The following is a 17558-nucleotide window of genomic DNA, read 5'->3' on the forward strand; positions in this document are numbered from 1 at the left end:
TGGTTCAAAGTTCTTGAAAATTTCCCCCCCAGAACCCCAGCTTCTAGCTTCTGTTTTGACCTTAGAAAAGTCTAGTGTTTTCCCAATTATTGCCCTAGCCTTATCTTTGTATTCATCTTCTCAAATTTCACTATCATATGATGTGTTGGGAAATTACTTTTTTTTAATCTTTCTTGAGATAAGCTATACTTTTAAAATCTGAAAATTAGAATCATTTATCAATTCTAGAAAATTCTCACATATCATCTCCGAATATTGCCTCAGCTCAGCCTTGCACAACTCTCTTCATTTCTCCTGATTTAATTAGATAAATGCTAGGTCTTCTTAAATTCATCTCAACCTCTTTTAACATCTCATTTATATATTTTATTGTCTTTCTTTGATGCTAAATGAGAACTTAAGGTTTACCATCTCATCAACAATCTCTTCTGTTGTGCCTAACTTTTTTTTAATTATTATTTTTTTTTAAAAATATTTTTGTTTCCTTTGTCCTCTTGCAAGGAAAAGACCCCTAAAATGAGTTTCACGTTCAGGTTGTCAATCAAATACGCCAGACACAATAAGCTCACCCAGCATTAAGCTCATTTAGCTTTAATAAAGGGAAGAAAGCAGATTGGAGCACTATGCAGGGAAGATAACCCTGGAAGCTTCAGACATCCAAGTGCAGCATCTCATGTGCCCAATCATTGCATTGCTCTAAAAAATGACAAAAAGGTGATAAGAGTGTCAGTCACATCAGAATAGAGAAGACAAAGAGGCTTGACTGCCCCTCAGTACAAGTATGTTTCCAGTCACCCATGGGGTATGTAGCTAACTCCCATTCTTTTTGAGGCTTCAGAACCCTAATGATAGAATATGTAATAAACAACCATAACAGTCATGCACAGAGTGCTTAAATTGATCCTCTCATAAAATAGGTCAAGTAATACACAGAGCCTTTGGGCCAAGTTTATCTCACGGTAAGTCTACTGGTTCCATAGACAGTACCAGTGGCCGTTACCTCATTTCTCAATTTATAATCAAAACAGACATATATAGTGGCCCTTGGAAGCATAGCAGTGGTCCCTTGGCCTGTGGAGAAAGAGCTAGTCTAGTCGAAAGAGCTGAGATGAATCGCTTGAGTCCCTTCTTCTCTTTCTTCTGACCAATATAGAGCACATAAAACAAATCATATCCCAGCTGTATTGGCATAAACCAGTGCCCCCCCTCCAGGATTTGAGGATTTATAGTATGTTAGGTAGAATCAATTATTAAGGAGAAAAATAAAATAAAATGTGGAAGGAGTTAGGAAGAACCAGGTAGAGTTGAGGTTATGATTTGAGGTAGTGTGTTCTGGTTGAGCATTCTCCCAGAACCTGAGGGAGTGACCTGTGTGGATATCTGAGCAAAAAACATTCCCAGAGAAAGAAAATGCAAAGGCCTTGAAGCAAGACCACCCTGGCGTGTTTGATGAGCAGTGGGGAGGCCAGCATGACTCGAGCTCAATGAGTGAGAAGAGAAGAGGCCAGAGAGGTGACAGCAATAAATAATGTAGGACTTTGTAGATCATTTTAGGAATTTTGGCTTTTACTCTTGAGTGAAGTGGGAAGCAGTGTGGCGTGAAATAATACATGTTTTAATGAGATCGTGATGGCTACTTCATTAAGAGTAGATTGATTGGCAGGGAGAATAGGGGAAGGGTTAGTACAAATCGAAGCAGTACAAGTGGTAAAATTGTGGAAATATTTTTACACTTTCATTCTATTAGATTCAGTTTTTAGTATTCCAGCCTATCAGGATATATTCCCATGAATTTTATATATCCCCTTCCTTTTAGAAGTACATGTGTCTTAAGCCTTTGGATAGACATCCGGAAGTGTCATTATTGTGGACTTTGATCTTAAAACACACACTTTGTATATTAAAGTCCTGATTATAAGAGCTGAACACATCTCCAAAAAAAGAACATTTTCCTTTGTCCATTTCTCACTCCTTTCCATCCCCTTCCAAAACTACTTGCCTGATTCAGTTAGGAGGAAGGCAACATTAATAATTGGGAATCTTGGCAGCTATCTCTACAGCCTCACCATTCTGTGAACTTTGGTCATTGTGTACAGCATTACAGGTCCCTGCTTGTGGCAGAAGGGCAGGAGGACAGTATCTCTCTTCTCTTGGCTTCTTTAGCACGTGTGGCCTTCTTCTTGATAGTGAAGAACTGATTTCAATTGCAGTTCAAGAATTTTAACTTAGTTTTTTATGAGAAGAGAATTATTCCATAGTTGGACATTAATAAAGAACACACACACACACACACAAACAAGTGAAAATTAGAAAATTTATTTTGAACCTTCTAAAAATCTTCCACAGATGAGTGAAGTTGATGAACACCTTTCAATAGCAAGAGAGCTGGAAAGCAAAGTACCTAAAAGGATTTGTATTAAGTTTGGGGTGTTTATATATGACGTCCACGAGAAAGACCCCGAGGGTTTCCAACCAAACTAAGACATGCATTCTCTTGATTTTCCAATCAAAGAACTGGGCTTACTAAAAGTAACAAATAAAAACCACTAATTATTCACAGTTGTTTGAAAAATAGAAAACTGGCCTGTGAGTTTCAGGAGTTTGCCAACATTGCTGAATCAGGAGAGGATTCTCTATGGAATTCAATAATTAAATGTGAGGACATAAGCTTTGAAAAGTTCTTGTTATAGACACAAGCCAGCAAGAGAAGTAAAGGTGAAACCATCTCAGAAAATTTCTGAAGTTGTAAATAACAAACTATAGCATCGCATCAAGTCACTAAACACTCTTTAGGGTTTTGGAAATCAGGATTCATTTCTGCCTAAAAAGAAAAAAAGGTAAGAGGATGTAAACTGTCAGAATATAAACATTTTGAGAAAGATCTCTTACTGTAGGCTTTTTAGTTTCTGTTGAAAAGATGTTTCATGATTTGTTGTCTTTAGAAATTCTTTGGTACCAGACCAATGAATAATTTTTATATCTAATATAATTATGAAATGGAAGATTAGCCAACAGTGTTTTGTACAGATATGACCTATGATCAAAGCCCAAAGCTTGCCATTAAATTCCTGTGTAACTAACAAGGTAACTCCTCTCTCTCTTCATTTTGCTAGAGGCAAAATAATATTGTCCCTGCATACTTAATACATAGTGATACATAAATGAGATGATTTTCCCATAATCCTGACAAGCATTGGTCTAAAGGGTTATCTGGTATACAGTACATAAAATACTACAGCATATTGTCAGATCTTTGGTGATATTTCCCTCATGAACTCTGGTTGTTAGGGTGCAGGGGAGAAAGTTCTAGAAAATCCCTGTGACTCAGGGTCCCTTTGGCTGTTAAGCCTCAAACACTTATTTACAGACAAACTGAAAATGTGAAGTCAAACTCGTTTTCACAGCCCCAAGGCAATCCGATAAGAAAGTGGGGTATTTTAAATCACTCTCAGATATAATTATTTTTTAAAGTTATTTTTAGCAGGCATGATGACAATTCTAGCAAAACGGCAAAACAAATTCTGAAAAACTGAAAATATTTGGTGAGCTTTCATCCTATTTCCAACTGGTTATTACTCAGGAACTGAAATATAAAATTACTGTTCAATTGCTTCATGGTTGGAAGAGGAAACAAGAACCACAAGAAGTATGCACATTAAATAAATATGTCCTAAGTAACAAAAAAATATATATACAAATTTGGGCACAAAGGAACAGACCATGTGAATTCCATATCATAGTTTTCCGTTAAGTATTATCTGTTAAAACTTTCAAGGTTGGTTTTTCCCCTCCTCTGCAGTGGCCAGTTTCTACTGAGGTCTGTTGGGGAATTGTTTTCAGCTTGAAGGCGAAGCTTACTTTTCCATTGCAACATTTATGTTCACTGCCCAGCTCGCTTCAGTCGCATCTCATTATTTTTGATGTTTTTTGCTTTTGGAGATTTCTATAAGTAAAGAAAAAACAGAGGAGTTCATCAGAAATGTGTATTGGAAATAGCAGGAAAGAAAACCATGTGCTTTCAAATACCGTTTATAGTACACTCGCATGCGTGTATGTTTTTTGAAAAATAATTGGGGGCACAACAAGAGGAGGCAAACACACGCACAAAAAACAAAACAAAACAAAACAAAACAAGGAAGAAATATAAATTCTTTAAGAATAAGACAGGTATTTCTTCTTTTTTTTTTGTATATTTTTTTACTGGAGTTTGATTTGCCAACATATAGTGTAGCCCCCAGTGCTCATCCCGTCCAGTGCCCCCCTCAGGGCCATCACCTAGTCACCCCGTCTCCCCACCCACCTCCCCTTCCACCACCCCTTGTTCGTTTCCTAGAGTTAAGAGTCTCTCATGTTCAAGACAGGTATTTAAGAAATACCTGTCTTAAATCTGTAAAGTGTTTCTCAATTTACAAAATGTTTTTCTTTGCATTTTAGTATCTCTTTCTAAAAACTCTAGAACACAGGCAGTGAAAGGTAAACAACTGAATTCGCAGTGAAGAGACTTGCCCAGCAATCACACAGCGAGTAAGAGACTGAAGCTTGATTGTGCCCTCAAAGTGTCTGATCGCAGACCCAACACCTCAGCTGTGACCCTATGCCTGCAAAAAGGAGCCCAAACCTGCTGGCGTTGTAAAGACTGCAGAGGAGGAAAAGAATATCTATAAATTAAACCGAAGGAAAAGCAACAGGTTTTGAGCCTAAGCAGAATGACCTACAGCTTCTAATGAGCATGTGCGGATTTGACCTGAATATAGAATAGCCTCATGTCAAAGCCTCAAATAAAGCGAGCTGCACTGCAAGTAGGACTTCAGTCTGTGTTCAAGCAGGACACCTCATTCCTTTCCATTTGGCTTTGTGGAAGCATGGTGGGTGGAGGGGGGGTTGCTGAAAAATTCCTGACAGCACGCACTATAAGGGTCAAGAGGTGTAGAAAAGCCGTCCTCTCTTGCTCCCCCATACGTGGTCTCTGAATGGCTACCACGTGGCCTGAAGAGGAACACTTGGAGGCTCTTGACATTGAGTTCTCACTAGCCTATGACTTCCTTCCTTCCTTCCTTCCTTCCTTCCTTCCTTCCTTCCTTCCTTTCCTTCCTTTCCTTCCTTTCCTTCCTTTCCTTCCCTTCCTTCCTTCCTTCCTTCCTTCCTTCCTTCCTTCCTTTCCTTCCCTTCCTTCCTTCCTTCCTTCCTTCCTTCCTTCCTTCCTTCCTTCCTTTTCCCCCTTCTTTTCTTCCTTCCTTTTTTCCTCCTTCCCTTTCTCTCTTTTTCCTTTTGTTTTTTCTTCTTTCTATCCCTCCCACTCCCCTCCTTTCTCCTCTTTTTCCTCTCCCACACAGCCTCCCCTCCCTCCTTTCCTTCCTTCTCTGCTACATACTAGCTCTGTAACCTTAAGGAAGTTACCTAACCTTTATGCACCCCATTTCCTTATCTTTAAAAAGAAGAGAAGGTAAGGGGTAATACTTCCTATTTTACAGGCTTATGATGAGGATTACATGAGCCAATAGATATAAAGAGTTTTACATTTAACACTAAAGAGCTTTACTGTCTTACCAACTGTTAGCTATTTTTATTATATGTGTGAGATACAAAGACAAAAGAGAGTGTTGTGACCTCTGAGGAACTTGCAGACTAACTGGGAAGGAAGACAAGAGATGTCGAAGCAGAAAGACGTGGGGTTTCCCCATACATTGCGTTAATTTCCCTGGAGGTCTCAATTTTCATTCCTGTATCAACATCTCTTAGAGCTAGCTAAGTGGGGCTGGGGGTTGGGGGTGCGGGGTGGGGTGGGGTGGGGTGGGCTAGTCAGTGGCCTAATGATAGAAAGCCTGGATTCCGTGCTTTTCTTGATTTCATCCTCTCTCATTATCCGTTTAGCCCCAACTGCTGCCTTTATATTTTTAGGTCTTCCTCACATCACAAACAACAAAAAGACCACCCACTGTTGAATATACATTATAGATGAAAGAACACAGGCTTTTTAGGCAGTACGCCCAGATTTAATTCCCACTTCTATCACCTACCATCTTTGTGACTTTATCTGTAGAAAGGGCTAACAACATTATTTCTCCCTCACAGGATCGTTTTCCATGGGGGGAGAAGGGGGTGAGGGCAAATGACATCGAGATATTGTAGTAGAGAGAAAGGGACTCTGAAGAACTGGGTCTGATTCTTGATTCTAAGACTTCCAGGCCGTATGTCTGGAGGAACATCTCAGTTCCACTTCTCTATCATGAAATGAGTTGTGATAGTAATAACTGAATCACAGAGTTGAGGAAATATCAAACGAAATAATGGCCCTGCAAGTGCTTTGTACAATGGAAACTGCTACAGAAATATTACCTGTTACTGTCATCTCATGTTCACATAAAACTATTATAAGCCTGTAGTCTGAAAGTTCAATCTGTCATCTTGACAGTTATTAGTCTCACTCTCCCTTGTCAATAAACTGATTTAAGGTAGGACATAGTTAAGCAGGAAAATGGGAGGTGAGGGCATTAGAATAATCAGATTATCTCACTATAAAATAATAGGATTTAAATAATCGTAGTTTTGGAAGGGACCTTAGAAGTTGCCTTTCCTTGCCTGATCTGGCCCAATTTTCCAGCCAGTGTAAGAAGTCCCCAAATAACACCTGTGTTCTTGTGGCCGGTTGGAGTTGACAGAATGGATTTCACATAGAATAGGAATTGAGTTCTTTGTGGTGTTACCTTTTAAGAATCTCAAAATGTGTAGGAACTGATTTTTCTGACAATAATTTAGATTTTAAAATTGAAAATGCTTTAAAAGCTTCAACTCTTTTGGCATTCATCAACCATTCCTTTCGGAAATGTCACAAACTTAATATGGAGGTGATGTTTCTTACATTGAACTGAATATTCACTGATTGCTTCTGAATTCACATTTACTCAAACGATCAAATTAACTGAGGGGCGTAGCATCTCACACACCCCTTGGAGACCTAGTCAAACACTCCATCCGCAGGAGAACAGATAAACAATGCAGTTTGGTTTTGTTTTTCTCTCTAAAAAGTATCCTTTAGTGGTTAAAATTGACATCCTTGTAAAAATAGCTTACTATTCAATCCACAAAATAAAGCTTTACATACGTAAAATCGGATGAGTTTTTTGAATGAGAAGATTAAGGTGAGAGGAAAACCTCCATTTCCTCTTACTTTATAGGAATCCAGTTCAAGTCTATCTAAAATTGCTTTACATTCCCTTCTAATACTGATGCTTCCTAAAGAGTGAATTTGAACCACCACTAGTCATACCCCGCTCACTTTCCCTTTCCTGAACTTGGGGATCCAGTCTCTTCAAACTCCCCAACCGGTTGATGAACAGTAGAACCTGCAGTGAGCATATCCACCTCTGGCAGGGAACAGCTCGATTGTGAAATGCGGTTTCCTGGAATCTCTTCTGTACATTTTCAACTGGATTTTCATCCATGTACCCACTCTCACATCTGTACCCATCCTCTCCTCTCCTTCCCTTAAGGCCTTTTGTAATTAAGTCATTGGAGAGATTGAAATAGCTGCTTTATTCTTCCTCTCATCACATTGCACCCCTTTCCAGAGGCGGGTCTTATATTCCTACTCCTGGCAACTGTTTCTACACACAAGAAATGCTTGATAGTTGTCATGTACTATCTGTCAAGTACAAACTGGGAGACTGGTGCTCATTTCTTTGGTAAAGAAATATTTATCGAGAACCTACCACCAGCCAGGCACTCTTCTAGAATCTAAGGATAGAGCAACCTGATAGAAATCCCTGCCTCCATGGTGCCTTCAGGTGGGAAAGGTGATCCCTAATCAAAGTAAAGAAGCAAAGTGTACAGCATGTTGGAAGACATAAGGGAGACAGGTAGCCCCAAACAGGAAGGTTAAAATTTTAAATGAAGTCTCAACAGAAGGTATCACTAAGAAGGTGGTGGCTAAGGAAAGACCTATGGAAGACGAAGCTGGAAGTCACGTCATTCTCTAGGGGAAGATACACCACTTGGAGAACACAGTCTGTGTAGGTGTTGAGGATAGAGTGCGTGGGGAGTGTAGGAGAAACAGCTGGAAGCCAACGTAGCTGAGAGGTGAGAAAGGATGAGGAGTAGAGAGATCATTGGAGGGTTTGGAGGAAAGGAGTTACATGAACTAAGGTTTTCACACATTCTCCTTGGCTGTTGTGTTGAGAATGAATGGTATGAAGCAAGGGCAGGAGCAGACTGACCGGATAGGAAGCCAGTACAAGAATCCAAACAAGAAACGATGATGACTTGGATTAAGTTGACAACAGTAAACATGTTAAAAAAAAAAAAAAAGTCATGTTCTATACATTGCTTGAGGATAAAACCAACAAGATTTGCTGATAGAGCGGGTGTGACAGTGTGATGAGTGGGAAGAGAAAGTTGTTCATAGTTCCTGCAAACTGCCTCATAGTCTTGCAAAAAAACATGTCAAAGTTGATTCCTAGTTTCTATCTGAGAGCTACCAAATCAGACTGTTTAGAGCAGAGGTTAGAAGACTTTTATTCTAAAGAGCCCGATGATAAGAGCCCTATTTGAAAGAGCCCTATTTTAGGCTTTGCATATAGTCTCTGTCAAAACCACTCCACTCTGCTTAGACAATATGAGAGCCGTCATAGGTAACATTAAATGAATGAGTGTGGCTTTTGTTGCAAGTCAACTTTATAGGACCCTGAAGTTTGAATTTCATGTAATTTTCATGTGTCAGAAAAGATTGTTTTCTTTATCTTTTTCAAATTTTAAAAAATGAAAAAAATATTCTTAGCTCGTGGACGTGAAAAACAGGCAATGGGGACAGACTCTCTTGTTGCCAGTTTGCCCATTTTGCTCTAGAGAGCAGATTCCAAGAAAATGTATTTTTAACACGCTCATGAAGTGACTTTTTTTTATATACAAGAAGTTAGAGAATCACTGCAATAAGTTTTGAAAGCTATTGTCATCTGTTCCTTTTTCCTTTGCTTTGTTCATTGGTCAGAATAAAGACAGGTTTCTTTAAAAAAATGAGAACCAGAATTGGTTTGGAATAACGGATACAAGCAAGATTCTCACCTGACAACCAGAAAAAAGATTAGGAGAAAGGAGAAAGGAAGCTTAAAATGATAAGATTGAAGGTTATTTATGAGGGTAAATAGGGAATTAGGGAGAGACTCCAAAGCTTATTATTTAGAAGTAAACTTGAGTTTAAAATTGCGTTTACCATTAAAAGGGATCAATCCATGATCTGTGCACGATTCCGTAACAGTCAGAGGCGGAGGTTACCGTACAGATGCAGTTCTCTGTTCTACACAAGTTAACATACTGTCCTCAGTCAGGAGAACAGTATTATTTTGTCCTATGAAAGAAAACCACCCACCATTTGCTTCGACGTGGATGGAACTGGAGGGTATGATGCTGAGTGAAATAAGTCAATCGGAGAAGGACAAACATTATATGGTCTCATTCATTTGGGGAATATAAAAAATAGTGAAAGGGAATAAAGGGGAAAGGAGAGAAAATGAGTGGGAAATATCAGAGAGGGAGACAGAACATGAGAGACTCCTGACTTTGGGAAACGAACAAGGGGTGGTGGAAGGGGAGGTGGGGGGGATGGGGGTGACTGGGTGACGGGCACTGAGGGGGGCACTTGACGGGATGAGCACTGGGGGTTATGCTATATGTTGGCAAACTGAACACCAATAAAAAAAAGCTCAAAAAAAGGAGAAAGAAGAAGAAAGAAAGAAAGAAAGAAAGAAAGAAAGAAAGAAAGAAAGAAAGAAAGAAAGAAAACCATCTATTGTAAGCTGCACACCACACACGCAGCTCACTTCTGCTTGTAAGCAACCCTGTGGTTTAGGTCTCAGTTATTATATGAGTTTGCACCATAACATATCTTTTCTAAATTTGATCATCTGATGCTTTGATTGCTCTCTCTCTCTGTTGTCTCACACTCAAATCATAAAAAACATGGGGGAAACAAGAAAAAAATTAATTTACTTGAACAGATCTCTTAATCATAATCATAGTACAAAAATCGTGATCATTCTGGGCTTAAAAATTTGACTTTGATTTTTCACTTAGTATTTCTCAACTTCATCGCTACTTACTGGCACTCTATTATCTTCTTTGTCTTTTATATATTTTTAAAGGATTTTATTTATTTATTTATTCATGAGAGATGCAGAAAGAGAGAGGGGCAGAGACACAGGCAGAGGGAGAAGCAGGCTCCATGCAGGGAGTGCAATGAGGGACTCAATCCTGGGACTCTGGGGTCACGCCCTGAGCCAAAGGCAGGTGCTCAATGCCTGAACCACCCAGGCATCCCTCTTCTTTGTCTCAAGGTTTGATTCATCCAAATTTTATTTCTGAGACTGAATCAAATAGAAATTGATAGTTTTTATTTCAGAGAAAATATTTTTTGAAAATAGAACCCAAATGCAGTGTCAAGTTCTAGTAGATAGAACTAAAACTACTAGCAAACAGCCTTTGGGTTATCTAAAGAATTTATTGGGGAGGGACACCTGGGGGCCCAGTGGTTGAGCATCTACCCTCTGCTCAGGTCGTGACCCCGGGGTCCCGGGATCGAGTCCCGCATCAGGCTCCCTGCAGGGAACCCGCTTCTCCTGCTGCCTGTGTCTCTGCCTCTCTCTCTGTGTCTCTCATGAATAAATAAATAAAACCTTAAAAAAAGAATTTTTTGGTGAAAAAAATGATAAGTTTCCAAGTGTTTAGTGAACATTATGAAAACTATATGAGTGGAGGGAGCAGGAAAAGGAAATGGAGAGGAAGCTAGGACTTCAAACAGGCTACCTCAATAATCCATCTTGGTTTAACACTCCTGACTCCTAACTGCTGGAAAACATATTTCTTCAAATTTCTAACTGATTCCTCAGTAAGCCCACATGAGACGCGGTTAATATGATGCCACCGCCATCAATACGGTGCTGAACAAAAGCTGTTGATTGACTCTGTAATAATAACGTTTTTAGTGTCTGCTCTGTGCCAGTCTCATTACACAATTTCATGTGAGGCAGGTATTTTAATTCTCATTTTACAGATAAAGAAACAAAATCACAGGAAAATGTGACACTCTTTGAAATAAGAGTTCAGGCCTGGGTCTGCCTGGGTGCAAAGCCTGCCTGCTTCCCTCTGTGCCTCCCCGTCCTGCAGGAGGCTTCCCCGGGCCTTGGTGCCCCCGTCCAGCCACAGGCTGAGGGGAGAAGGAGTGAGGAGACAAGAAAAGAAACAGGTTGCTTTGCCTGGAGAACTGCTTTTCCCTTTCAACATGGTAGATGATTTTGCTTTTATAATTAACATTCTGCTGATGAGATCTCCCATTGGCGAAGGCTGACGAGTCAGATTTTCCGTGAAGAGCAAGCACTGCAGGAAATAAATTAATCTACAGGGAAGAAGAGGGGCAAGGCTGTCAGCCCTCACACAACTGCCTGGTATTTCGAAACTGTTGAAAGAATGAAAGGACTGTGGGTTCTCCTTCCAGCATGTTCTTAAACATTTAAACCTTCCAAGAAGAGGGAAATAGGTTGCTATAAAATGAAGAGCGATCTTAGAACATTTCACTTTAGGCTGTCAGTACTTCCAAACTGAGATAGTATTCCCTGGAAATGGGAAAGAACTTCTACCAGAGTCGTTGTTTTGTTTGTTTTAATGAAAAACCTCCCTGGTGTTAAATGGGAGGATGAATGATAGTCCAGATTTTCTGATGACCAGGTTGGAGTGACCCAATATTTTATATACAACCTGTTCTCCAGGCTTCGGAGTAAAAGTCATTGTCGTGCCTGGAATTACACACAACTTACAAGAATGCTGAATTATTGGAGTGTTCCTTTATTAAAATTGAGAAACAGGAACATGTTCTATGATACGTGAAGAACGTGTCTCTTGATGGCGTGCATCCCGTCAGTCGCCAGTCAAGGTCTTTAAGACAGAGCACCAATGTTGTCTAATTCTCTAAGTAGTTCTGATAGAGAACCACCTCATGTTCTATTTCTCGTAATAATAATATAAGGAAAATCTGAAGTTTAGATTAAATATTAAGCTTAAAAGAAAACTCAGTATAAAAATTCCTTGGGGCATCTGAGTGGCTCAGTCGGTTAAGCATCCGACTCATGACTTTGGCTCAGGTCGTGATCTCAGGGTCATGGGATGGAGCCCCAAGTGGGGCTCTGCTCTGAGCACTGAATCTGCCTGAGATTACCTTCCTCTTCCTCTCCCTCGGCCCCTCTCCCTGCTCACACTTTCTCTTTCAAATAAATAAATAAAATCTTAAAAATTTCTTGATTTCCCTATAGATCCGTTCTTCATTTGTAGCTCCTACTTTGACCTCGGTGATGAGTTTTTCCATGGAGCTTGTTTTCTCTCCCTTGTTGAATTTAGTGCAATATGTAGGTTCCTACATGCGGTGAATCACTTCTATGTGAGTTTTGCTTAAAGATGATCAGCAGTTGCATTGCTTGATGTTATCAGAAGAGGCCAGACTCTCATGCTTTCAGAACTGACAGGGCACAAAGATTACTTGGTAGACTTCCTATTTTGGTGAGGAAAGCATAATAACTCAGGAAAATGAAGTGGCCTGTGAAGGGCGAGACCTCTCAGTGTGGTGAGCTGGGTCTAGACCTTAGGGTACCTGTTTTTTGTTTTCTGGCCTCGGGCTCTTCTCACTACTCGACAGGTTGAATTTATGGAGGATGAGTCACGGTATGAATTTAATCTAAAGATGGAGGAAGGGATCCCTGGGTGGCGCAGCGGTTTGGCGCCTGCCTTTGGCCCAGGGCGCGATCCTGGAGACCTGGGGTCGAATCCCATGTCGGGCTCCCCGTGCATGGAGCCTGCTTCTCCCTCTGCCTGTGTCTCTGCCTCTCTCTCTCTCTCTGTGTGACTATCATAAATAAATAAAAATTAAAAAAAAAATAAAAAGGGAAATTAGAAATTAAAAAAAAAAAAAGATGGAGGAAGACTTAGAAGGACATAGCTGAAATGTCCAAAGAAAGGAAATCCCATTAGATAACTTTCTTCAGGAGGCTATAAAATTTGCTCGGTAGACAACAGTCATGTAGGGCAAAACCAAATAGGCATATTTACAAGATTGTCCTTTCTGGCTGAGAAGAGACACATGATGAGGAAATCCCAGTTTAGCCAGTCAGGTCACCAGAAGCAATCTCTGCAATTAATGAGTGCCCTATGCAATAGCCAGAGCCTCTTCAAAACTGACCGACCATCTCCGGATCCCAAATGGCTTTGCTCTCAGTTGAAGGAAGCCACCTCACCCCTGGTTCTGCTTCCTCAGGAGCCACAGTACCCAATGCCTGACCCATGCAGTGCTATAAAGGCCTGGCCCCTGGCCCCTGGCCCCCAGCACAGGACAGCTCTCAAGAGCCACACCAGCTCCAGGGCTTCCGGTGGCATCAGCGAAGTCTGTGCTGTTCCTGAGGTCACTTCCCAGTAAATGTTCCACATGGAAGTCCACCCAGGGTACTAGACATGAAACAACTGAAAACAAACATTTGCACTTAACACGTGTTGTCTACTAAAAATAGAGCTTAAACTGAATAAACAGTGAAGGCCTGTGCTCTTCCTTGAGCTGCCGCAGCTGAGGTAAGATGGGGAAGGTGTCCATCTAGGGGAGGCCAGGGCTTCCAGGCCTCTGCAAAATTGCACTATTTCTTGGACTCAGAGGAGTCAGTGACTCATCTCCAAAGAAGGTTGCCAATTGACTTCCACGACCATGGCATTTGCAGGGGCCATGAAGTTCCCAGGAAGATACAGTTTTCAAAGGGAAAACAAGTGGAAGCAAGTAGAAACCCAGAAACTGTAGGAGCACAGCAGGTGGTCATGGTCAGCACTTTGCAGAAGGTGCTATCTGGAAGCAAAGTTTTTCTTGGCAATCAACCCCTGGAGATGCAGAAGTTAGTTAAAATGGCTATGGTTCAATTGGAGTTTATTATGTCCTGTACCAACTTTAACCTATTTCATCTAATGTAGTCCTCAAAATAGCCTATGGTCTGGCACTATGATCGAGCCAATCTCAGAAAGAAAGAGACGGAGACATTAGCAAATGGCTCGTGAAGCAGGTGGGAGTCACGATTTAAACCCAGTGGTTGGAGTTCAGACTCCAAAGGTTAACCACTTAATCATCCTGCTTTCAGGGGACTGTTCTTTTAGTAATTTATGGACAAAACAATGTACAGACCTAATAACAAAGCTCCTAAAATAAGACGTGGGCTTTGCCAAGCTGCCAAGTGACCAGAACGAGATCGAGGACCCGCAGAAGAAGGTCGAGCAGGAGACTGGGTGAAGCATTTTCATGAGCTGCTCAGAGAAGAGGAGCCGGGCCTGAAGCCCCGACCCAGGGGTACAGGTTACGGCTCCTGCCGCAGGAGAGCAAACTCTCATCACACGGGGTGCATTCAGCCGTTCACGGCGAATCTTCTAGTTATTTACGTTCAATTCCAAAATAAAGAATTCCCTTGGTGTGATTATTAGACACATGTTTGAATTGGTTCTACTTCATCTAACCAGAAGAATAAGATCTGGGTGCCCAGAAGGAGCAAACCTGGAGAAGCAGCACCCCAGTCTTTTTTTTTTTATTGGAGTTCAATTTGCCAACATATAGCATATCATCCCACCAAGTGCCCCCCTCAGTGCACGTCACCCAGTCACCCCACTCCCCGCCCACCTCCCCTTCCACCATCCCTTGTTCATTTCCCAGAGTTAGGAGTCTCAGACTGGATAAAAAAGATGCAGTGGAGCACCCCTGTCTTAATAATTTTTTTGTTTTTGTTTTCGTCTGTGACTTACTACACAGACTCTAAAACTATCATTCTTACCCAAAGAGAATGTAGGAAATGACTGACTTATGTCTAAGCACTCACAGACAGGAAAGTTCAGAAAGTTGCCCCTCCTGAGCTCCATGGGGGCTGTGGGCTATTCAGAGGTGAGCTAGCTACGCTACATGGTAAATGTTAACTAGAGATCCAACGAGTTTTTTTTTTTTTTTTTCAAATAAAGAGGCATCTATTGCACAAGATAAAAATGAAGTCTGAAGAATTATATTCTTGTGACACCTAACTTTTGCATTTTTACATATGGAATTGTTACACACTCTAATTCATAGGGAAGACAGATTCTGTGATTGATTGTAATTACAAATGGGAAGCTAATGAAGGTATTTCCCAGACGAGCATACTAAACAATTTCTCAAAAAATGCATGTTGAAATTCACCTGAATTTTACTCTTCTTTAATAAATTTAGGAGTCTCACTTGCTTAAGGCCACTACTTCTAGGGGCGCCTGAGTGGCTCAGTCACTTAAGCATCCGCCTTTGGCTCAGGTCACGATCCCAGAGTCCTGGGATCCAGCCCCGGCCTGGAGCCCGGCTTCCCCGCTCGGCAGGGAGCCTGCTTCTCCATCTCCTTTGGCTGCATGCCCTGCTTGTGTTCTTTTTTTCTCTCTTGTTCTTTCAAATAATAAATAAATAAATAAATAAATAAATAAATAAATAAATAAAATCTTAAAAAAAAAAAAAAAACACACTACTGTAATTCCAAGTCTCCTTTTTCTTAAGCTTTCACTTACAGGCAACACATCCAAGCAGGTGCTGCCCTGGTCGGTAACATACTCTGCACTATTCATTCAGGGTACAGAGCTGGGGATGTCCCCTACCATCCCAGGAAGATGCACATGCAGGAGTAGATCAGATAAGGTTGTTGTTGTTGTTTTTCCTATGATCGAAACAAAAACTTTGATCTCAGGAATTTTGTTATCTGGTACTTTTTCGGATCCCATAATCTTAAGGAGGAACAAAAAGTTTTCCATGAATTAATAATGGCTTGAAATTCAACTCACTGTAGCAATATTTAGTGCAGTAGTTGTTTCTTTATAGTCACGCTTGATTAGTATTTGAAATTTGCAGGAATTGCAATATGCATGGTTTTCAAAGCCCTTTGCAGAATTTCATTTTTATCACTCAGCAAGAGTCAATGAAAAGGCAATAAGAAAAGCTCTATGGGATATTTTTATAGGAGTGTCAAAAGCCAGTAAGCTAACTACATGAAAGAACCCAGATTGTACAGACAGAGTTTGAGCAGAAACACTTCAGAGGCTTTATATCTAGTATTTTGACTTTTACATGCCCTTGGAGGAAAAAAAAAAGAGTGCTAGCTACAAAACCAAATAAGGAGGGGAAAGGAACAAACCATATGCTTAAGAATAATTACAGTTTCCATTTTCCTACAAATGAAATGTGAAGTTTCAAAGATAAAGTGTAATAGAAATTGTGCTGCTTTGGTGTGTCTAAAATATTGCCAAGAAAGAAAATTCTCATTTCCCTTGCTAACTCATCCCAGATTTCTACAATATGGAAGTTAGTCTATCAACCTCTCCACAAGACCATTTGTTCTTGTTTTGCTTTTAGTAGAGATGAAAAATTATCAGATCATCTCTAGAAACAAAACTCTCATAATTCAAAGGTACATTAGGTTACTTATCTGACACATCTTTAAATTAAAGACATCTCAGTTACTGTAACCTCTTCTCAAGACATTAATCCTTCTTGTTAATTCTAGCAAAAATTTAAAAAATATTATTCTCTTGATAATACAAGCAATAGTAAATACTTCCTGGCCATGAAAACCATAAATGAAGAGAAAACTCTAATAAGAAGGAAAAGTGAATGGACCTATCATTATTGTGTTTATCATTTCACTGTAGTTATATTTCTTTTTTTTTTAGATTTATTTTTATTTATTTTTATTTATTCGAGAGAAGGAGAGAGAGAGAGAGAGAGTAGCAGAGCAGGGAGGTGGTGGAGAAGGAGAAAGAATCCTGAAGCAGACTCCCCACTGAGTGTGGAGCCCCACAGAGGGCTCGATCCTAGCACCCCAAGATCATGACCTGATCCAAAATCAAGAGTCAGCTGCTTAACTGACTGAGCCATCCAGGAGCCCCCGGAACTACATTCCAATGAGATTTGCAGCTGAGGCAATCACTTTGACAGAGCCTTATGTTCCAAGCAAAGCGGAAGTAAGAATCTGTAAATTAGGCCTGTGGCACATAGGCAGTTAAAACCAGTATTATGTGGCTTCACCGACCTCTGGGTACATTGGTGGCTGCTAGTTGAGTTGCCCCACTCTTGCTTCTCTCTTTCTCCAGATTGGCCAAATCACTTTGACAACCACCTGGTGCTTTTGAATCCAGGCCAGCTTGATTTGAGTGCAGTTTCTTGGATATGTCTACATGGAGACTCTGAAATGATACAGGCCAGAGTGAATGATTTCACGAGTAAATTATCAGTCGAAAACAAATGCTTCCCAGAGATAGGACAAAGATAAACATTTATCATATGGCAAGTTATGTTTGTGTATCTGAATCCGAATATTCTCTATGTCAAGGGGAGTTAATGATTACATTTTCATCAATACATTTTGGTAATCTAGGGGTGGGATTTTTGAGAAATTCACCCAAGTGACTAGAATAAGTCATCTCAGTCTCAGAAAATCTGCTTCAAATTCCGTTTGTGCATATCATTTTATTCTTGTGAAACATATTTTTCATTTAAA

General features: G+C 40.4%; 1 protein-coding gene across 1 annotated transcript in view; it reads right to left on the reverse strand.

The window, feature by feature from the left end:
• Positions 1 to 2300: 2300 nt before the first annotated feature.
• THEMIS (thymocyte selection associated) overlaps positions 2301 to 17558 on the reverse strand; it is a 182785-nt gene continuing 167527 nt past the window's right edge. Inside the window, exons 5-6 of the mRNA XM_072833538.1 lie at positions 17091 to 17244; positions 2301 to 3943 (exon numbers count right to left, since the gene is read on the reverse strand). Of these exons, the coding sequence (XP_072689639.1) occupies positions 3912 to 3943; positions 17091 to 17244 (186 nt within the window). The 3' untranslated portion in view covers positions 2301 to 3911. The remainder of the gene's footprint in view (positions 3944 to 17090; positions 17245 to 17558) is intronic.

This window comes from Canis lupus, chromosome 1, assembly GCF_048164855.1.
Source record: "Canis lupus baileyi chromosome 1, mCanLup2.hap1, whole genome shotgun sequence".
NCBI classification, from domain to species: Eukaryota; Metazoa; Chordata; class Mammalia; order Carnivora; family Canidae; genus Canis; species Canis lupus.